This window comes from Pteropus alecto, unplaced genomic scaffold (assembly GCF_000325575.1).
Source record: "Pteropus alecto unplaced genomic scaffold, ASM32557v1 scaffold20, whole genome shotgun sequence".
Taxonomy (NCBI): Eukaryota; Metazoa; Chordata; class Mammalia; order Chiroptera; family Pteropodidae; genus Pteropus; species Pteropus alecto.
The window spans coordinates 9,959,352-9,981,594 of record NW_006436298.1 but is presented as its reverse complement, the minus strand read 5'-3'; the positions used below and the strand labels follow the sequence as shown (position 1 = coordinate 9,981,594).

Here is a 22,243-nt window from a genome sequence, read left to right as displayed (position 1 = left end):
GTAGTTGGTCCCCAGGCTACCCACAACTTCTGTTCGACTTCTGTGCTCATGGAATTGGGATATGCTACCTTTCCAGCATGCATATGTGTTCACCAACCTGGAAAAGCTCTCCAAATACCATACTTTGGGGATTTTTATGGAGGCTTCATCATGTAGGCATGATCAATTATGAAATCCATTTTTCTAGCCCCTCCCTCCTTTGCAGAGAATGGGGAGGGTGAAACTGAAAGTTCCAAGTTTATAATCATGGCTTGGTCTTTCTGATGACCAGCCCCCATCTATGAGCCTGCCAAAAGTTTTCTCATCTGAACAAAAGACATTTCTGTCACCCAGGAAAAATTCCAAGAGACTTAGGAGCTCTATGTCAGAAACCAATATATATTTCTTATTATTTCATACACCTATCCATCTTTAAATATCTCTGTTCATCCATCAATTCATCTTTATGTTAATGCATTTCAAAGAAAGTTATAGGCATTCATACATTTTAGTAATTAAACACCTCATCAAAAATATTATGAGTTCAGTAGTTTTCTTTTTTTTTTTTTTTTGAGGTAAAGTTTTCATATAGTGAATTGCCAAATCTTAAATGTGCCATTTGATGAATTTTGCACATACATTCACCTGTGTAACTCAAACCTCTTTCAAGACATAGAATGGTAAATTCATCCTAGAAAGTTCCCTCATGCCTCTTGCCAGTTATTCCTCACCCCCAGTCTCTGGAAGCCACTGTTGTACAGATGTTTTTCACCATAGGTTAATTTTGCCTCTTTACTATTTCACCATGAAGCATGATGTTAGCTGTAGGCTTTTGTAAGGCTTTTGCTCCATGTGAGAAATCTATTCCCAATTTGCTGAGAGTTTTTATGAGGAATGGATGCTTGATCATGATATATTATTCTTTTTATATATTGCTGGATTCAACTTGCTAATACTATGTTAAGGATTTTTTGTATTGATGTCGATAAGTATCGTTAGTCTATAAATTTCTTGTGATATATTGGTTTTGGTACCAGGGTTATGCAGACCTCATAAAATGAGTTAAGAAGTATTCTCTCCTCTTCTATTTTCTGAAAGAGTTTAAGATTAGGGTTTTTTCTTTCTTAAATGTTTAACAGAACTTAGGAGTGAAACTATCTGGGCCTGTGGTTTTCTTTGTGGGAAGATTTTGATAATAAATTAAAAATTTTTAGTAGGCGTGGGCTATTCAGATTTTCTCTTTTACCTTGTGTCAGTTTTGGTAAATTATACTTTTCAAGGAATTCATCCTTTTCATCTAAGTTATAGAATTTTTTGGCACAGTTATTTATAATATTCCCTTGTTATCCTTTTAATATCTGAAGCTCTTTAGAGATGTTTTATCTTTCATTCCTCACACTGCTTTTTTTCTTTCTTCCTTCCTTCCTTTTCTTTTTTTAATTCCATCCTTCCTAACCTAGAGGATTATCAATTTTATTAATTTTTTTCAAGGAACCAACTTTTGGCTTTAAAATTTTTTCTTTTTGATCTGTTTTTTATTTTATTTCTACTCTTTTTCTGATTTCTACTTACTTTTGATTTTCTTTGTTTTTCTGGCTTCGTAAGGTTGAAAATGAAGTCACAGATTTTTGTACCTTCTTTTTGCCATAAATATTTAAAACTTTAAATTCCCCTCTACTGCACTTACCTGCATCCCACAGATTTTGATACGTTATATTTTCATTATCATTTAGTTTGAAATACTTTTCATTTCTTGTCTGATTACTTCTTTGACCCCAGGATTATATTAGAAGTTGTTTAATTTTAAATATTTAAGGGTTATTTAGATATCTTTCTATTATTGACTTCTAATTTAATTCTATTGTGGTTAAAGGATACATTTTCTATGAATTTGATTATTTTACACTTATTGAGAATTGGTTTAATGTCTAATATATGGTCTTTCTTGGAACTATCCCTTATAAACTTGATTTTTTTTTTCAGTTGTATATAAGGTTCTATAAATGTCAATTAGACGAAGGTGATTGATAATGTTTAGAACATCTCTGTCTTTACTGATTATTTTTTCCAGTTGATCTATCATTTCCTGAGAGGGGTATTGAAATCTTCACAACTGTGATTATGGAGTGGTCTACTTCTCCCTTTAATTCTGTCAATTTTTGCTTCTTATATTTTGAAGCTCTGTTATTAGGTTCCTACACAGTTATAATTGTCATGTATTCTGATAAATTAACCTTTTAATCATTTGAAATCTCTTTATCTAGGATGATTACATTAATATATAAAATAGAATTTATATATTAATATCTATTAATGTACTTTATATATTATGTTTTATAGATTATATATTAATATAGATACCCTAGCCTTCTTCTATTTCTTATCTATTTGCTATACCATTTTTTAGCTTTTATATTTTCAACCTATCTATATCTTTATATTTAAAATGTATTTCTTGTAGACAGCATACAGTTTTGTTATTTTATCCATTCTGACAATCTCTGCCTTTTAATCAATTTTCATTTCATGTAAGTGGTTAGATTTAGGACTATCATTTTATTAATTATTTCTCATGAGTTTTATTTGTTTCTCTTTTTGTCTGCATTATTTTTTAGTGTATAGTGTAGGGATTGCAATATACATCTTTAATGTTTCACAGTCATCTTAGAGTTAATACTGTAATACTTCATATAAAATGTATGAACATCGAATATATTTCCCTTATCCTTTTTATACAATAGCTCTCATATATATTACACTTACACACATAGACCCCCAAACATAATGTTAAAATTTGTGCTTTAAATAGCTGTATGCATTCTAGGAAAATTTATAGGAAAAAAACTCCTATTAGCTATATCTTTACCATTTTGGGTGCTCTTATTTCTTTCTCTAGGCTTTCTATTTAATACTATAAGAGAAACTTCTATAGCATTTTATGGCTGTGATTTTTAACTGGGGTGTTTTTGTCTCTGAGGGGACATTTGGCAGTTTCTGGAAACATTTTTAGTTGTTACAACTGGGAAAGAAGGGATGCTACTGGCATATGGTGGAATTCTCAGAACAACAAAGAATTATCCAACCCAAAATGTTAGTGTCGAGATTGAGAAAACTGTTTATGGAGAAGGTTCTGGAAAGAGTTAGTGAAATACACTTTTAACATGCAACTTTTAGGTTTTCTTACATCAATCATATGATTTATTGGAATTTAATAAATATCTGTAATGTATACAGTTGCCTCTGGCTAACAGAGAAAAATAATATTTATCTGGATGACTGGTTTTCTTGGAGCAGTTTGTGGTTTGTTAGTTGAACTATTATAAATAGCTTTTTGCAAATAAGAAGAAAAGAAATATATACTTTGGAACTGACTTCTGTGTTATCCTGCCACTTGGCTTACTTTACCTTGAGCTAGAAATAAAGATTTTTTCCCCTCTTCTCTATAGAAAAGTAGCCTTCAACCAGCATTCTTTATTAGCTAATAATAATCCATTACAGCCTTTTTATGTGAGGAGGGCAGAAGAATTTTAAATATTTTACTACTTTTCATATTTTTTTTCAACAGAGTTGGGGGTAGGAATTTGATTTGTTTCTCAGGTTTATTGAATTTACCAAATAATACAGATTTGTTTCATGGTGAGTTTATCTTGTTTCATATAATAAAAAATACTTTTTAAGGAACAACTTAGAGTTTTTATTTTAAGGGTGAGCACAAACATTATTAAGATGCTAAATATAAACAAATACTATTTCCTTTTTGTATAATAGGTTGGACAGCACTTCATGAAGCTAGTGTAGGAGGATTTTATGAGACAGCAAGTGAACTAGTAAAAGGTGGAGCAGATGTAAATATCAAAGGAATGTACCAGATCACTCCCCTACATGATGCTGTGATGAATAGACATTATAAGGTACTGTGATGCTTTTTTTGCAGAGTAAAATACTGCATTCTGAAAATCTTAAAACTCTCTAGGACCAAACAGTAGAACAGCAAGAATTTAGTTTTGGTTCATTCTGCTAATCAATACTCAGAATTTATAATAAAAATTTACTTTGTGATGGATTTGTTCTGCCTAATGTGGCAGATGACATTTCACATGTTACTTTTAGTAACTATAGAATATGGTTTGGTTATACATAGTATTTTTTAAATTTGCACTTAAGACTCTTTGTATGATGCTTTTTTAGGCTTTAGGAGAATATTTCTTCTTATAAAGTGTTACTCAATGATGTCCGGTCCTGATAGGAGGCATAAAGCTTTATGGAGTCTAGTGTTACTTTCAGAGTTAGTATAAGACATGAGAACCTTTCAGGTTTAATGATCAGTCAGTGTACATCAGCACAGAAGTGTACCAATGGTTAAAATATCAAAATACTGTAATTCCATAGAGTTGGTTAATAATAACTGCAATAATGATAATATTAATTATGATTATGAATTCTAGCACACATGGTTTATCTCAGAAATCATATATTCTCTGAGCTTCCTAGACATTTTTCCAGTTCAGACACTACATTACAGGCCCTGCCTTAGATGTCACAGGACTGAAGATGTCAGATAGGGAAGGCTGGGAACCTGATGTTGGACCCAGCACCTAGAGAGTGTGAGCTTTTTAAACATTCCAAAGATGTAGAAACTTGAATATATGATCTTACAGGCATTGACTGTATACTGGAAAGATACTAAAAGATAATATATTTTTTAAAAAGTGAAAAAGCCAATAAAAAAACACAATTCCATTTATTCGAAATATCCATAAAACTCCATATCTATAGAGAAAGAAAAAAGATTAGCAATGGGAGATAACTGGTGTGGAATGGGGAGTGACAGATGATAGAGGGTTCTTTTAAGGGTAATCAAAAATGTTCCAAAATCAGATTGTGGTTATGGTTGTACAACCCTCTTAACATACTAAAACATTTTGAATTATATTCTTTAAATGAATTATGTGGCATGTGAATTATCCCAATAAAACTGATAAAAACAAATATATTTTTTAAAACATGGAAAAGGTAGCATTACAGATTATCAACTCGAAGTTAGAAAATCTGGAACAAATTATTTTATAGATGGAGGGAGACGTTTAGGCAAGAATGTAGTGATCTTTGCACATCGGTAGGCATCACTAAGAATAGGCCATGTCAGACAAACCTTTATTCCTCCTTTATTAGGCTTACTTTTAGTAGGTGAAGGAAATGGCATAACAAGTGATGTAAGCTGTTATGATTTTAACAGTGCTTTTTATTTCATGAAGTTTCCTGTGGTATATGAATGTATGAGATTGGTTGACAGTGTTGTTGGGATTCACATATGTTGAAAAAATATTCCTCAGACATGGTGGTTATTCATTCTATGTGTGTCTGTATGAGCTATGTGGGCTCTCTTATGAAGTTTGACGATATATTCTATCGCACTAAAAAGAGTCAAACCACCTCTACAGGCTGGAACATGGACTGTGTTTTGCTGTTGGGAGTATTTTTTAGAAATCCCAGACATCGTACCATTTTACTCATAAATACTTGAGCCTGTGTCTCTAATGAGTAAGGCCAGTCTTTTCTACACCTGCAAAATCATTTCACATAATAAAAATTAAATTTCTTAATACCATTTAATACCCAGTCCATATTCAAATTTTCCAGCTTATCTAAAAAATGTGTTTTTATAGAAAGTTTTTGTTTGAATCAGAATCCATCAAGGTCCATATATTACATATGTTTGTTGTGTCTCAAGTATTTTTTAATCTATAACAGAATTTCCTAAGTTATGGATTTGGCTAATTTTATCTTTGTGGTATTATATAACTTGTTTTTCCTCATATTTTCTGTAAATGGATGTTTTGATGGAAAATTCATTTAGAGACCACAATCTGGGTGTTAGGTGTGCTCTTTACTATTGGATGTCATTGCTCTTAGGCATTTTCAGTGAAATACATACTTTTAGAAAGAAAAACATGAGTTTATATCAATACTTCTATTTCAGAGTTAATATTATAGGTTCATACTTACTTTGACTTTACATTTGTATCTCTTCTTCTTATGCTAAACATTTTCTTAATAAATTAAGTTATTTCTTTGTTGCACAATATACTTACAGTACTACTACTAGCAAAATTATTAATATTAACAATATTATTAACGGTGAAACTACTAATGAAATTTTTTGTAGTTTTTTTTGTTTATATCCCATTAGGTGTGTATAGTAAAAAATGTTGTGTTTTTGAAGTACTTGAATTTCCTTCTCTGTCCTTGTGGCTTCTTACACAAAGAAGTCAGCTGATTCTAGAGGGAGGAAAGTACTTGATTCAATAGTATGATTAAAGATGTAAATTCATGGGCAGGCTTTAAGTAGAAGTGTATTTTCCTAAGCGTTCTACTGTTTGATGAGGTAAATAAGTGGGGATGGTGAAGCCAGCCACTTACTGAAATTGTTCTGGTTGTTCCAGTTAAGAACTTGTGGTGGCTTTAAAATATGTTAAAAAGTGTCTTTAACACTCTTCCCTTCTAAAGATAGAGCCTGATTCTCCTCCCCAGGAGTGTGTGGGCTGGAGTTTCAGTAACAAAGAGGATATGGCAGAAGTGACTATGACTTTTGAGACTAGGTTAAAAGGATATCATAGCTTCTTCCTTGTTCATTTTCCTGGTTCATTAACTCTTGGGGAAACCAGATGTCATATGGTGTGGACACTCAAGCAGCTCTATGGAGAGGTACACATGGTAATCATCTAAGGCCTCCAGCCCACAACCATGTGAGTGAGCCAACTTAGAAACAGATCCTCCAGCCTCAGTCAAACTTTCAGATGATTGTGTCTCCAGCCAACCTGTTGACTACAGCCTCATAAGAATCCCTGAAACAGAACCACCCTCCTATGCTACTAGCAAATTCCTGACCCATGGAAACGATCGGATTATAAATATTTGTTATTGTTTTGAGCCAAGGTAATTTGTTAGGTAGCAACAGATAACTAATACAGAACCTAAATGTAGGTTTAAAATTAGGGGGAAAACTCAAGGAAAATCATTTATTTACTGCCTTTTAGTGAAAAGAGAGGTTTTTTGGTTTGTTTGTTTGTTTGTTTGTTTTTTAAGTTAGAGGATATATAAATAAACTTCCAAGACTGCCAAAGTGATATATCTACTCCCTTGGGATCACCAACCCATATTTCCAGAAAATCGAGACTCTAGCCCCTGCCTTTCCACTTCCTATAGCACTCTTTCTCACACTTCTTGATCTTCTTGATCCTGAGTCACTCTCATACTGTGTGGTTTATTATTTGACAGAAAACCTCCAGAGATAAACAACACAGGCCTTTGTTAACCCCTTTACAATACTACTTATACTGAAAGAAAGCAGTACACTCTACATTTTCTTTGCTGAACAAAATGTGAAGATCTAGGCATATTCTTTATCTTCTTGTACATGACCTGTTTGTGAATTATAGATTTAATTGCACCTACTATTACTTTTAATTCCCCTATCTAACATTAAATTCCTATAATAATGTAATATGAAAAGCAGAATCATTAGGTTGCTGAGTTTTAATAATTTGTAAAGGATTTGGCTCATATTATCCCTGTGTGTAGTATTACGTTTTCCTCTCCTAGAATGCTTTGTTATAAAAGGAAAAATGCATATATATTTAATTTTTAGGTATATATAATTTAAAGAAATTCAGATCCTTTCTCTCATTCCAGATATTAACATGGAAATTTAGCTTTCTTTTAGTGTAATGTTACTTAAAGCCTACTCCCCACATCCTCCCTGGTCTACATTCATTCTTTTATTAAACAACATTTATTGAACATTTACTCTGTGCCAGACACTATAATAGGTACTGGGACCACAAAGATGATTAAGACATAATTCTGTAGCAAAAACTTGGAAGCAGCTTAAACATGTCAATAGAGTACTGATTAAATAAATTATAGTACATATAGTACATTCAGATAATACATTCAATAGTAAACTGTTACTCTGCTGCTAAAAAGAATGAGGAAGTTCAGTCTATACTGGTATGGAATAATCTCCAAGGTCTATTGTTGGAGGTTGGGGGTGGAGAGGTCAAGATACAGAGGAATGTATATAGTATATGACCACTTGTGTAAGAAAAACTATATATTCATATGTATGTATACATACATAGATAAATGTTGGACTAGACTAATTTTGGAAAAACTCAGAAGAAACTGTAACCAGAGCTGACTTAGGAAAAAATAAAGGACAGGGATAGAGGAGGGAAACATTTTTTATCATATACTTTGGTGAGCCTTTTGTATTTTGAATTATATTCATTTATTTCCTATTCAAAAATAATAAATTGATTTTAAAAGAAAACAGTCCTACTCTCAAAAAACTTAGAGTACAGGAGAGACAGATATATAAGAAATAAGTGTAATCTAGAGTATATTGGGCACTATGATAAAATATGTAAATGAAAGAAGCTCCGGAGAGGTTATTTTTCTCTAAGGCAGCAGTGGGTAAGGGGATAGAGAGAGCTTCATAAAGGTTGCTTGAGGAGTAGTAACAGATTAAAGATTGTCCGGTTTCTCCCTGAGAATCTGAGGCAGAGCAGCAGCAACACAGGTATAGATAGAAGACATAATTAACTCTTGAAAGCTGTTAAACTAACATTTACTTCTATAGAACCAGTCTTTTATTCTTGGTGTGTTGGCTAAACCCATTTTACCAGCAGCTGAACCAACATTTCCCTTTCTTCCTCCTTGCCTCTTTCTTTCTTTCTCTTTCCTTCCTTCCTTCCTTCTTTCCTTCCCTCCTTCCTTCCTTCCTTCCTTCCTTCCTTCCTTCCTTCCTTCCTTCCTTCCTTCCTTCTTTCCTTCCTTTTTCTTTCTTTTTTTCTTCCTTTCTTCCTTTTTTTTTGGTAAGAGAAGAGATATGTATATCAAATTATGATTCAGTAGCACTTACATTGAATTGTTTTTATTGGGCAAGATGTTATAGGTAAACCCAAACTCTGTATTGTTGAAAGAAATATTGGATATTGTTTACAGTTGTATGCTAGCACGCATTTGCAATAATATACCTTTTGTCTGGGTTGTCTCACACAATATTCCTCCAGGTGGCAGAGTTACTTCTTTTGAATGGAGCCGATCCATTATTTAGAAGTGACAATGGAAAGTGTGCTTTGGATGAGGCCAAAGATGCATGTATGAAGCGTCTTCTTGAGAGATATGTTCATAAACATCAAAAACATCTTGTTTCAGGTAAGATTATCCTGCCCTGTTATATCTGTTCATCATGTCTGTAGAAAGTTACAGAAATTGAATTTAGAATTATAGAAATTAAATTTATTTTCCTCATAAGTTTTTTTTCTCATAAGAAAGAAAGAAAGAAAACCCACCCAGTGGTGTCCTTGCTCTATTCCTTTAGTAAAGTACACTGACTTATTTGCAAATGCACATAATTGAAGGACTCTAAAAGAACAGAGAAAAGTAATAGCAAATGCACTTTCCCCCAGGTTGTACACTGCAAACAGTTAAGAAAACTTTAATAAAGTTCTGGGTCCCCTCGCCCTGTAATCCTTTGGCTGAATAACATGATGTGATGTAAATTATATTTGGCTGTATCTTTTTCAGTGAATATGGCCAAGATTGTTCATTTCCATTCTCTAAAAACCTTTTCTTAGGGCTATACTTTTGACCTCTCATCCATTACACAATTAAATTGAACTACAGAAAAACTCGATCTTCAGTTGTCAATAAAAGGATTATATAAGAATAATTTAAATACATGGCATATCCTATATATTCTCCTAATATATCTGTTAGACTTTTTTTGGTAAGAAAAATATTTTCCAGGAGCCACCCTAACAGGCATGGTTTCTAAGAGAATATGGAAGCAAGAAAAGAGCTTTTATTTCCTCTCAGTTTTTTAAAACCCTACATGTGCTAGTATCACCAACTTAATTATGCATCACTGCATTCCTCTGCTCAAAACCCTGCAGTGGTTCTCCATTTAATCTAGAAGAAATACCAATATCCTTACAACGGCCTACCAGCCCCTACGTCAGCTTGCCACTCTACCAGTGAACCCCTTTTACTACTCTCTACCTCTCACTTGACTTCAGTCACAGTGGCCTCCTTGCTGTTCCTCAGATACACTTCCCCCGTCTCCTTCAAGTCTTAGTTCAAATGTGTCATCTTCTCAGTGGGCCTAGACCACCCTATTTAATATTGCAACCAGCCTCCTTTCTACCCTCACTGTATTAGTTTTTTATTACTATATAACAATTACCCCCAAACTTAGCATTTTAAAACAATAAACATTTATTATCTCTCGCAGTTTCAGAGTTAGAAATCCGGGAGCAATTCATTTGAGTGGTTCTGTATCCAGGTCTCTCACAGGTTGCCATCAAGCTATCACTGAGGGTTGCTGTCATCTCAAGGCTCACTAGGGCAGGAGAATCCACTTTCAAGCTCATTCACATGATTATCGTCAGGCCTCAGTTCCTCACTGGTTGTCAAATGATGGTTTCAATTACTTTACACATGAGCATTTTTATAGGGCTAGTGACAACGTGGCAGCTGACTCAAAGCAAGTGATCCAAGAGAAAGAGCATGCACCCAAGACAAAAGCCACAGGCTTCTTATTACCTAATCTTGGAATCGATATACAGTCACTTCTGCCATATTCTATTTGTTAGAAATGAGTCACTAAGTCTGACCCACAGGGGAGCGGTGAGCACAATTAAGCTCTACCTCTTGAAGAGTATCAAAAATTTTATGAACATATTTTTTAGAACCACCACACTCCAATACCTCTTACCCTACTCTTTATCCTTTCCCAGTAGCACTTAACACCTTCTTACACATTGGACAATTTGCTTATTTTTTATTTTTGGTCTTCTGCCACCAGAATCTAAGTCCCATGAAGGAAAGGATCTTTGTTTTGTCTAGTAATGGATACTAAAGTGCCATGTACATAGTAAGCATTGAATAAATATTTGTTGAATAAGTAATGTGTCAGTCTTTTGAAAACAAAACAAATTCTTTCTGTTCAATAGATGTGAATGTGCTTCATTCACTTTTTTAAAACTATATTTTAATAAAACTTTTCCCAAGAGGCAATTGTTTGAATGTCATTAACTAAGGACTAACACCTGGATCAAAACACCCTACTTTTATAATAAAGAGATAACTTCATTGATAATTAAGGCCACCAAGAAGCAATTAATAAATAGTTCTTTACTCTCTCCCAAAATATAATTTTAATCAACTAGTCTGGAATTTTCTGGTCAGGCATCAGTAAGGTAATCTTGTCACCTGGACCCCTCTGTCCCCCAGAGAAAGAAGAGGGAATCTGCATGATAATTACACTTTTCCTTCTCTTTCCTGTGCTCCTCAAAATGTCATGGCCCCCAAATAATTTTTTTCTTTTGTTAATACTTGTTTGCCCCACTTTTCTTCCTGTAAAAGCTTCTATTTTGTACAACCCCTGGGAGCATGCCCTTTTAGTTGCTATGTGGGATGCATCTCAAGTCATGAATCGCTTAGTAAAGCAAATTAGATCTTTAAATTTAAATAAATAAATAGATAGATAGATAGATAGATAGATAGATAGATAGATAGATAAATAAATAAATAAATAGTTCTATAGAGCAAAAGACTTCTTTCCAATAGCCCAATCTCACTGGAAAATAGAGGGACAGACTGAACTTCATTAAGCAAACATATTAGGAAATGATAATTTAATTGATTATGAAATAATTTTTTTGCCTTTTAAAAGTAGCTTCCTGGGTATATCTGTGGGGAATATAAAAATGCTGAGTTCACTGCTTATCTTTAGTATAATTTTGGGGGGTTTGTTTTGCTTTTCCCACAGAAATGTTTTCAGCTCTCTCGAGATAGTATTTAGTTTCCAATAAGTGTGAAAATTATAGGAATGTGCCAATTTTAATAGAAAATATTTGCATAATTTCACTTATTCCACTTGGTTCTTGGACTTACGGGTTTTAGAAGTCTGGAGTCTGACCACTGGAGGCTATCTTTTTTATTTTCTTTTTTTGTTTACAGCTCAAAAGAATAGCAATGACCCACTAGACATAGAGGATGCACACCAGCACAAGGTATATCTCTGTTTAGCAATAAACATATTAATAGAATGTAGTCACTGGTTATTTTGTACATCATCAAAGAGAAAAGACTGCTGAAGCATGCATCAGGAACAGTGACTTCATCTTACTTTTAAGACACTTTGGAATAATTACATGAGAATCAGAAGGTTCTGGATTGTTAATTTGGGAAGCAGTTGAGTAAATGTAGCATATCTGAGAACACTAATGTATTGTTAGACATTTCCTTTTTCCTCCTCTTCATAGAGGCATGTGGTTTATCAACCATGTCACATTTCCCCCAGTCTGAACACAGTACAAGCATCAGAGGTGTCTAGCCATCCCTTAAACTTCACAGGATGGGCAGTAACTCTTCATCTGTTGCTTGGGTTGTGGTGAGTGAGAGGAAGCAGTGTCCCTGTTTTAATTTCAGCAGCCCAGAATGATCCTTCCATACAGATCAGTTTGGGAACATACATGTTTTCTTGTTTTTAAATCCCTTCTTCTGCTGCCCTGTCTATAGTCTCTCACAGATACCAGAGGAAAAAACTTTAATTCTAGCTCTATCTATATAACAATTGGGAGAGAAGAGTGTTTCTAAAGCATTCTTATAAAGTAAGGAAATTTTTATCTTGATTATTTCAAGAACCTATGAAAATTAAGTAGATTAAATTTTTTATTATATTTCATAAGATTGATATAGTGGCAAAAAATTCAAATATATAACAGAAAATAAAGATTAGTACACATACTGAGTCTGAGTCTCTTACATTTGCTTTTCTTCTATTTGTCTACTTTTCTGAAGTATCAAGTTGTATATATCCCAGCATGCCCTATGGTTAGATCAAATTATAAAATTGATTGGAATAATAGTTTGATTTATGAATAGTCCAGAATGGAGTGTAAGGCTACAGCTGAAAATAAAGCTAACTATATATTTTGTTTCTATAGAAACGAAAATTCACTTCTAAAAATTGCATTGGATTTATTTGTGATGAAAATTCCAACAGACAGAATCCAGAACATATAAAAATTGATAAAGGAAGCAAAGAAAGTTTGTTTATAAAGAAAGAAGATGTATATGAACATTACCAAAGGGATTTCAAAAACACGAAATCTGGTAAATCCAAGCATCAGCAATCAGTTCTTAATCAGATATACTCTACAGGATTCAGAAAGGACAATCTCCATAATGTCAAAATTCCCAGCACAAATATGTCTAAATACAAAGGAAGAAGAAACACACAACATAAAAGTACTCAAGTGGATAATGCAATCCAAGAAAGCAATCCAAGAAAGACAATAGCCATCTCTTCTTCCAGAAGAATAAACAGATGGATTATTCCTCAGCAACGTATTCTCCAAACCCTTGATGACCTTCCAGAAGAGTCACGTAAACCTTGTAGCCCAGCTCTGTCAGGCCTGAAAAATGGATTCAGTAACAATATTGAGGCTTATTCAGTTCCCAGAGAGAAGCATACTAAGAGCCTGGATTTATCAGATAATCAAGAAATAAAATTCTTGGAATTGGAACCCATTGATCAAGCCAAAGCTGCTTCTTTATCAGGACTTTCTTTATATAAAGAAATCGAGCTACCAGTTATTACTACAGATCAGCAGCCTAATACTCACCAAGAACAACAGTATATTAGTCTTTGTAAATCTCATGAAAACAGTAACTCTGGTGAAAAAGAGAGCTTTAGTAAGTGGGAAACTTTTAATAATGATAATCATGGTGATTGCTGTACCTCTGAGAAGACTGTTACATCTAAAAAGATAATATGTTCTACAGGTTGCAAAAGCCACTATAATTATAAAGAAAATTTACCAAATAGAGAAGAAATGGATTTTCAACAGTTTTTACCTTCTGAAGACCATTTTTCACAGGAAGATAAGTTAAAAGCAGGCAGCCTAAGCATACTTCCACAACAAGAAGCTGTTAATTTTTCTAATTCAGATAATAGAGCAGTTTCTGAACCACATGTTGCAAATTATGAACAATACATGTATGACACTTCTTTTGATCACCTACATGGAAATCCTGATCATACTTCTCTGGCTTGTACAAGGACAATTTCAACACATGAAGTTCCAGAGTTGATTAGTCATGTGGAACAATTCAAAAGGCCTCTGGATTGTAGCCCCAAAACACCAACTCCTTTAATGAATCAAACAGATACACATATTGTGGAAAAGGTGAATAAGAATGAAGGCACTAATAGGAATTCCACTGACAAAGGCCAAAAACCAAGATCTTCAAATGGGCCTTTATCCACAGTTGTTCATTCTCAAGTAATAAAAACAACTGAAGTTGTAAAAAGGAGACAAAGCCTTCCAAATGATGGAATCATACATAATATAGATTTTCATCCTACTGACAATGTGAATAAAGGACTGATCAGCATCTCACAACTTAATCAAAGAGAAGAGAAGGAAATTTCTCACCAACCAGGTATTAGTAGTAGTGCGTGATTTACACATTTCCTATAGATTTAGTTATTTTATAGAAATTTCCAACTGAATTTTACTGTCTCTACCCAAACTGACAAGAATGAGGACATGTGGGCCATAATTTTGAGATGCTGTTAATTAGTTAAGTAATAGTATTTACTTTGAGAGTCAAACCATTATTATCAAAGTTGGTTGCGAAATTGATATTCACAGAAGTTAATAAACAATATTTCTATCAATTTTTAAGGTTTATTTGTAGTATAAACTTCTCTTAGTATCATGAAACCTAACAATTTCACCGCGGGAAATTGTTAGCTCCATTTATTTCAACAATTCACTGTATTCCCATCAGAGTTGCATCTAGCAAACTAATTTATTATATAAAAACATTTTAAAGAATTCCATCCCTTAAAAAAAAAAAAAAAACAGTTCTGCTAGGAACAGAAACTTGGAACAGTATGGAGTCCTACCACACTAATATTGCAAAATGTTTGTTTTTCAGATGAGGAATTAGCTAATAATATCAATGGAGATGAAAACATTATAATAAATTGTGAGGAGGAAAAAGAAAAAACAGATTCAGAAATTTGCATATCTACTGACATCCAAGAACACAAAAAAGTTCAGAACTTCAGGAAAAGACAAAATTTCTTGAAAGCTGCCTGCAGCAAAGGTTTGTATTCCTAAACTTGTATAGGTAACATTTACATGATCAAGCCCAGCTATCTACTCTACTCTAGAGAATTTCTAAACTATCATATTTACCATTTATTTTTATAGTCATTCACTAAGTTTTTATTTCATCTGTGTTTTTCAGATGTTTTACTATAAAGCATCACTTGAGAATCTTAGTCTTCAAATATATTCTTGTCATACTTTTGCCTATGACTTCTAATTTGTACATTAGAGGAGATAAAATAAACAGCAGAGACAGCAAGAATATTGAGTGAGGACATCAGAGGTGAACTCTGTCAAATCTCTTAGATACTTTCACTGCGCCCTTTTAACATAAGGGAAATTAAAGAAGCATAGCCACTCATTTCTTTGTGTCATATGAATCAATTGTATGTGTTTGGCAATATGGACAAGCTAACTGTCCTTTGATATAATTCTTGGAGCTAGTTCTGTGGTGAACAATGGGCTGGACCACTTTGAGTTAAATATTAAGCACTGAAAAGTGGATTTATCTACTGTTTAGTAAGAGGTAGGAAGGGCATTGAATTAGACATTCTCTGTAAATCTTCTCCCATTGTCTTCCTTTCATGTAAATTGAAGCCCTTCTTCTATCTACCTCCTGCAGTGGGTTGAATGGTGGCCCCCAAAAACATATGTCCTTGTCCTAAGCCCTGGAACCTGTGATATTATCTTATATAAAATTGTGAATATTACATTGTTTAGAAAAAAGCTTTGCAGATGTAATTAAGTTAAGGATCTTGAGACGAGATCATCCTGGAATATTCAGATGGGCCCTGAATCTAATGAGAACTATTCTCGTAAAAATTAAAACAGAGGGAGATTTGAGACACACAGGAGAGAGGACGATGTGAAGATGGAGGCAGAGAGGCAATGTAGCCAAAAGCCAAGGAAGTCAAGGAATGCTGATACCCATCAGAAGTTGGTAGAGTCAAGAATGGATTCTTCCTTAGAGTTTCCAGAGGAAGTGCAGCCCTGCCAACATCTTGGATTTAGACCTCTGGTCTCCAGAACTATGAGATAATGAATTTCTGTTTCATCTTATTTTTTTTTTTAGAGCACAGTACCTAAATAAATATTGATTAAACTAATAAATACATTGAACTGCCCAAGAGGAGAGAATTCCAAATACTGACATCTGGTAATTAACTAACACAAAGGCCAGCGTACCTCTTGATCACCCGAAGGTGATTACACCAAGTCCTCAGCTTTGTTGGCTCCCCTTATTCTCCACAGATTTCCAGTCAGCACTTTAATTTCTCTCTCTTTTAGCCAAAAATGAACAGATAGCCCAAAATCAACAAGTATTTGTAGAAAAAACCAATATAAGAGACATCAAATTAATCTAAACAGACCAAAGGAACCCAGAAGAAACAAATAATTCAAGAATCAAGATATATCTAAAATGTAAAAAATAAAAAAAGGCATAGAAAAGAAAGAACAGAGAACAATACAGAGAGCTCTTAGGTGTTAAAAATACACTAACAATTTTTTTTAAATGTAAACATCTATAACAGGGTTGGAAAGTGAAGTTTTCCAACTCTCCTATAAAGAATAAAAATAGAGAAAACTGGAAAATAAGACAAAGATAAGAAAATTAGAAGATTACCCTGGGATATCCAGAGAGAACAGTGAAAATAGGAAATCACCAAAGAAATAATTCAAGAAATGAAGGGCAGAAGTTTCCATACTGAAAAATCTCAGAAAGTGTCCACTACAATAAACAAGACATCTCACTGTGATATTCAGAACAAAGAAGATCCTGAAAACTTCTAGAGAGGAAAAAACAGGTCATATACAAAGGAACAGACAGCTGAGTATTTCTTAACAGCATTATACTTTCTTAATGAATAATTAAATCTTTATTAAATATAAAGTGTAATGCTATTAAGAATTACTCAGCTTTTATAGTCGACTTTATAAAGAATTTTAGTGTTAATCCCATTTGTTCCTTTTCTAGTTTCTGCCAGATTTTGTTTCAAATTTCAGTTAAATACTGTAGAAACTTATGATGACAGTAACATTGAGCGGTTTTTCAATTTTTACCCTTAAATGTTTATCACATGCCTACGTTCTTTGCTATAAACACACTAGGAACAAAGTGAGAAAATTTGTACAATCCACAATAACAATTATTGGGAGAGATTTTTCAATTCAAACTTATAGTCTGCAAGCCTACCATCTTAGATATTTTATCATTTAAAAAATATATTCTATATATAATATGAAATACATATTACATATAATCTGAAATACATAATCTATAATATGTTTTTACTTTTTCAATAAAGAATTTCTAAAGAGCAATATGTTTTTGTTTGGACGTGAATGAAAGATAAAGGTGAGGCTGTCAGTCTTCCCTGTAAGTCATTATAACCAAAGAATCCATCTGTTAGTAATTCTCTAATCTTTTTATCTCTTGCCCTGAAGTTATATGCCTGGTTGCTGGCATTTAGGAAATAGGGCAGGGTAAGTGTCTCATGGTTTAATGCAGCATTTCTCAAACCTTATCTTGTGTCTAAATTACCTGGAAAGTCCATTAAAGCACAGGTTGCTGGACTCTACCCTTAGGAGTCCTGATGCAGTAGATATATTAGTTATTTATTAATGTATAACAAATTATCACAAACTTAGTAGTTTCAAACAGCACACCTTTATTACCTTACAGTTTCTGTAGGTCAGGGAATGGATTAGCCTGGTTCTCTGCTCGGGATCTTTCACAGGCTACAGTCAAGGCGTTGGCCTCATCTGAAGGCTCAACTAGGGAAGAATCCACTTTCAAGCTCATGTAATTATGGCAGAATTCAGTTCCTTGGGGGTTGTGGCCATCCTGTGGTTATCCTCAGTTTTATGCTGCATGGGCTCTTTTAAGGTGGCCACTTGCTTCATCAAAATATGCAAGCCAAAGGCAATAGAGCAAGTCTACCAACAATACAGAAAATGTTATCTTTTGTAACCTAATCAAGGAAATACGCTCGATGTTGAGGTATTCTGTTGGTTAAAAACAAATTTCTCAAGAGGAGGGGAATATGCAAGACTATAAATACCAGGAGGTAAGGATCATTAGTAGCCATCTTAAAGTCTGCCATCCAAAGTAGGCTTAGGGTGGGCTGAAGAATCTGCATTTCTAACAAGTTTCCCAGGTTATACTGATATTGCTGATCTGGGACTCACTTTGAGAACTACTGGTTTAATGAATATTCTTTTCTGTTTCATCACCCTACTTCTCTACTTTGCCTTGTATCTTAGTCTGAACTTCTCTGATGCAGTTTCTACAGAAAATAAACCTCGAGGTTCCTGGCTTGGGGATCGGGAACTGGGGTTAGTGAAATGGATGCCAGGCAGTTTGGGGGTGAGAAAGGCAACTTGGAGTTTCAACTTTTATATATATGTTTTTTTTCAGTCAGTCTCCCTATTTCCAGCCCTGTTCAAACATGCTGTCTTTCATGGTACCTGTTTCTCTCAAGTGCTGGATGCCTGGGTTCAGATTGGCTCCCTTATGCTGCAAATCCTTTTGCAGGCACTTGAGTTGGAGCATGACTCACTCTGCCAAGTCAGTTAATTCTTCTTCATCAGTGACATTCCAGTTCCCCAAATATGTTGACATTTTTGTCCTTTATATTGTTTCCTCTTCTGTTTTCTTGATATATTTTTAAAAATTTTTTACTGTCATTTTAGCATGGTTTTGGGAGAAAATGGGGAAAAAAACACAGACCAGTTCATTGTTTTTAGCTCCAACTTAAATCTAACTTGTAAGGAAAAGATAAAAACAGAATCTTTAGATAATGATAGTATACTGCATTTTTTATGAAAGAAAGATAAACCAATAGGACATAGTACTTGACATCTTATGTGATCAGAAACACACCCATCAAGATAGAGAAGAGCTGTAGAAAGAGAATTTTTATAAAATCACAATTTGTGTTAAGAAATTTATCCATTGCTAGAGGACTACTGAGAGTTAAATGCATATAGAACTGAAGCAAGTTTATTTTAATCAAGCATATAAGAGTGAGCAACTACTAGAATGAATTTGAAGTAATGTACTTAAATACCCTATAATTTCTTCACAAGTTATATTTTAAAACAGTAATGGTAATATTAATTGATATGTTTCTGTGTAGTAGACCTACCTAGGATATTTTGAGGAAATTGATATGTATTTTCTAAGCTCCTTTATAGTAATTAACACCTCAGTTTTGCTTGGCAATCTTACAGAAAAGAAAACAGCTGGGATCAGTAAGAGGAATGCCAGAGGGGAAAGCCAGCTTCATTTGGCTGCCAGAAGAGGAAATTTGTCTCTGGTGAAAGCTCTAATAGAATCTGGAGCAGATGTGAATTTGAAAGATAATGCAGGTTTGGATTCTTTTAATTTTGCCCTTATAATTTGAACTCACTAAATACACATTTCACACATAACCCCATTTTGAACCTGGCTGTTCACTTGGAACAATCTTTTTTTAAATAATATATTAGTTGAATAGTAAGATTTATCTTAGTTCCCACTAATTGCTAAAATAACCTTCAAAACAGTTTTTAACATGCATTTGAAAGCATTCTGGGAGAGTCTACAGAATGGGGATTAAGGAAAACTTTATTTAGGTTTTTTTCCTTAGAGGCCTTAATACCATTCCCTGACTTTGGAGAGAATGAAAATTTCTCCCATCTTCTTGTCTGTTCTTCCCTTTCCTCCTCTCTTTCTACTGTTCCTTTTGTCTCCCCTCCCTTTTTATTTTAAATCTCCCATTTTCAATTGATCTTCTAACATTTTGCTCAGCATAAAAGAATCTTGTGTAAGGAATCCTAGAGGGAAAAACTCAAAGCTTGATTGAAGAATCAAATGTCATTTTAAAGAGAAATGTGACAATGCAAAGATACAAATAGGAAAGTCAGATATGATCTTACTCTATTTTAATCTTAGTTGAAACAAATTGACGTGGTTAGTGTTTACTCTGGTCCCATTATATTTTACGCTCTGTGAGTGCTCTGTTTTGGAATTTGTATAGACCAGTAGTTTCGATGAGATTGATCTGTTTTAAAAAATGAAACTTACACATTTTAAGACCATAGTTGTATGTCAGTATTATTTCTTAACCAATACTTAGTATATACATTTGAATCAACATAGATATTCCATTAGTGCAAATAAACTTAATAATGAATATATTATACGAATGTTGATTTCTAAGCAGCAGCTTATCTTGTTTTTTTCTTTCTCCTTTTTTAGGTTGGACACCACTGCATAAGGCATCTAGTGAAGGATCTAAGGATATAATTGTAGAGTTGTTAAAAGCTGGTGCTAATGTTAATTGTGAAAATCTGGATGGAATTCTGCCTTTACATGATGCTGTTGCAAACAATCATTTAAAGGTACAGTACCCATCAGTTTTGGTTCCTGTTACTTTTTCTTAGAAAAATAAATGAAGAAAATGAAGATATTTTGAACTGAGAACTAAAGTGATTCCTTAAAACAAATGATTTTTTAAAATGCTTAGAATTACAAACAAAGATAGATATTGTGTATAAATTGGAAAATCAATATATTTCCTAACGAATCATTTTTCCATTGTCTCTTCATTACATAATTCATGTAAGTCAGAATAAAATAGAAGGGCTCAGAGTAAGCACAGGCTATAAATCTAATACATTCCATTTTTAATTGTCTTAAATGATTTACTATTGTGCATAAAAGAGTAATTAAAGTGATAATGTGACAGCTAGATTTTTTTAACTCAGAATTTCCCAGTGGGTTTGAGGTTTCAAAGAAATGGGTAAAAACACAAGTTTATTGTTTCTTGGGGGTTCGTGGTTTATTTTTCTCCTTTGTTTTTCTTAATCAGGCAGTGTGGTAAACATACCATAAGAGAATTACCATACCATAAGAGAATAAACATACCATTAGAAAATTACTAGAGTCAAATTTCATTAACACTGAATTTCAAATCTAGACTTTAAAATTCTTCAGATTTTTAAAGTCATGTTTTTGTTTGACAAACCTTAGGAGAAAACTCTTATCAGTGGGCAATATGGATTTCAGGTATAATTATTGGTTTTAAAAAATAGTTAAGGAAACCACCAACAACTATATAAAACGAGGGCTCATGTAAAAAATTTCTTGGCTCTCTCACTAACACCTATTTATATATATTTTAAGAGCCTGGTGATTTTTATTTAATTTTATGAAAGTATATACCCACTATTTTCAGCCTAAATGTAGTCATGTGAAGGAATAGTATTATTGAATTAATTATTTTCAGAGATAAAAGATGTAAACTAATGTTTAAGAATAATATCAGATGGTTAGGCTAAAGTCCAAGGTGGCTTCTTTTGACCAAAGAAGCTCTTTAGCTTTTACATTATTTAAATTAAGAAAGAATAGACAAAATCTCAAGGTTATGTGATCCCAAAATAGAGAAAGCAAACAGGAATAATCATTAAAGTGATGAACTACTGGTTATTTGTATAAGAAAAAGACCACTTAAAGTGAAACCCCTTGAATAAGGGTGAACATTTTATAATGAGAAAATCAGATTTTTGGACAGTATCCCAAAAAATGCAATATAAATCTAAGAAAATAAGGGGGCCCCCAATACTACCCTTACATTTGTAAATTTCTTAAAAGAACTTAAAAATCTCAGCATATTGCACTCATGGCTAAGATTTATTACAGCAATGTATTAAGGTTATACAATTGGTCATCAGACAAAAAGACATCTTTGGAGTCTGGAAGTGTCGTTGTGAAAACTTTATTATGCTCTCTTCTTCATGAGAGGTCACACAGAGGTTACCTTCCACCAGCAATGAAAATGTAGCAACATAAATGCAATATTTCCATCCAGGGAAGCTCATTACAAACTCAATGCCCCAAATTTATGTTGGGGGTTAGTCATGTAGGCACCGTCTCTGTCTAGCACATACCAGATTCCAGACTCCCAGAAGCACAAACCACATTGCTTGGGTGGACATTTTAAACACAGTGAACCATCCTTATCAATTAAAGAAAGTTTTATATCAGCATAGGATACTATTTGCCACCCAAGTGCACAGATTCCAGC

General features: G+C 33.5%; 1 protein-coding gene across 7 annotated transcripts in view; it reads left to right on the top strand.

The window, feature by feature from the left end:
• Positions 1-22,243, top strand: part of ANKRD31 (ankyrin repeat domain 31) — a 141,632-nt gene that overhangs the window by 80,312 nt on the left and 39,077 nt on the right. For all 7 annotated transcript variants that reach the window (XM_025047708.1, XM_025047710.1, XM_025047709.1 and 4 more), the window contains 7 exons: positions 3,748-3,890; positions 9,054-9,198; positions 12,007-12,059; positions 12,996-14,496; positions 14,998-15,168; positions 19,407-19,544; positions 20,416-20,558. In XM_025047708.1, coding sequence (XP_024903476.1) covers positions 3,748-3,890; positions 9,054-9,198; positions 12,007-12,059; positions 12,996-14,496; positions 14,998-15,168; positions 19,407-19,544; positions 20,416-20,558 — 2,294 coding nt within the window. The remainder of the gene's footprint in view (positions 1-3,747; positions 3,891-9,053; positions 9,199-12,006; positions 12,060-12,995; positions 14,497-14,997; positions 15,169-19,406; positions 19,545-20,415; positions 20,559-22,243) is intronic.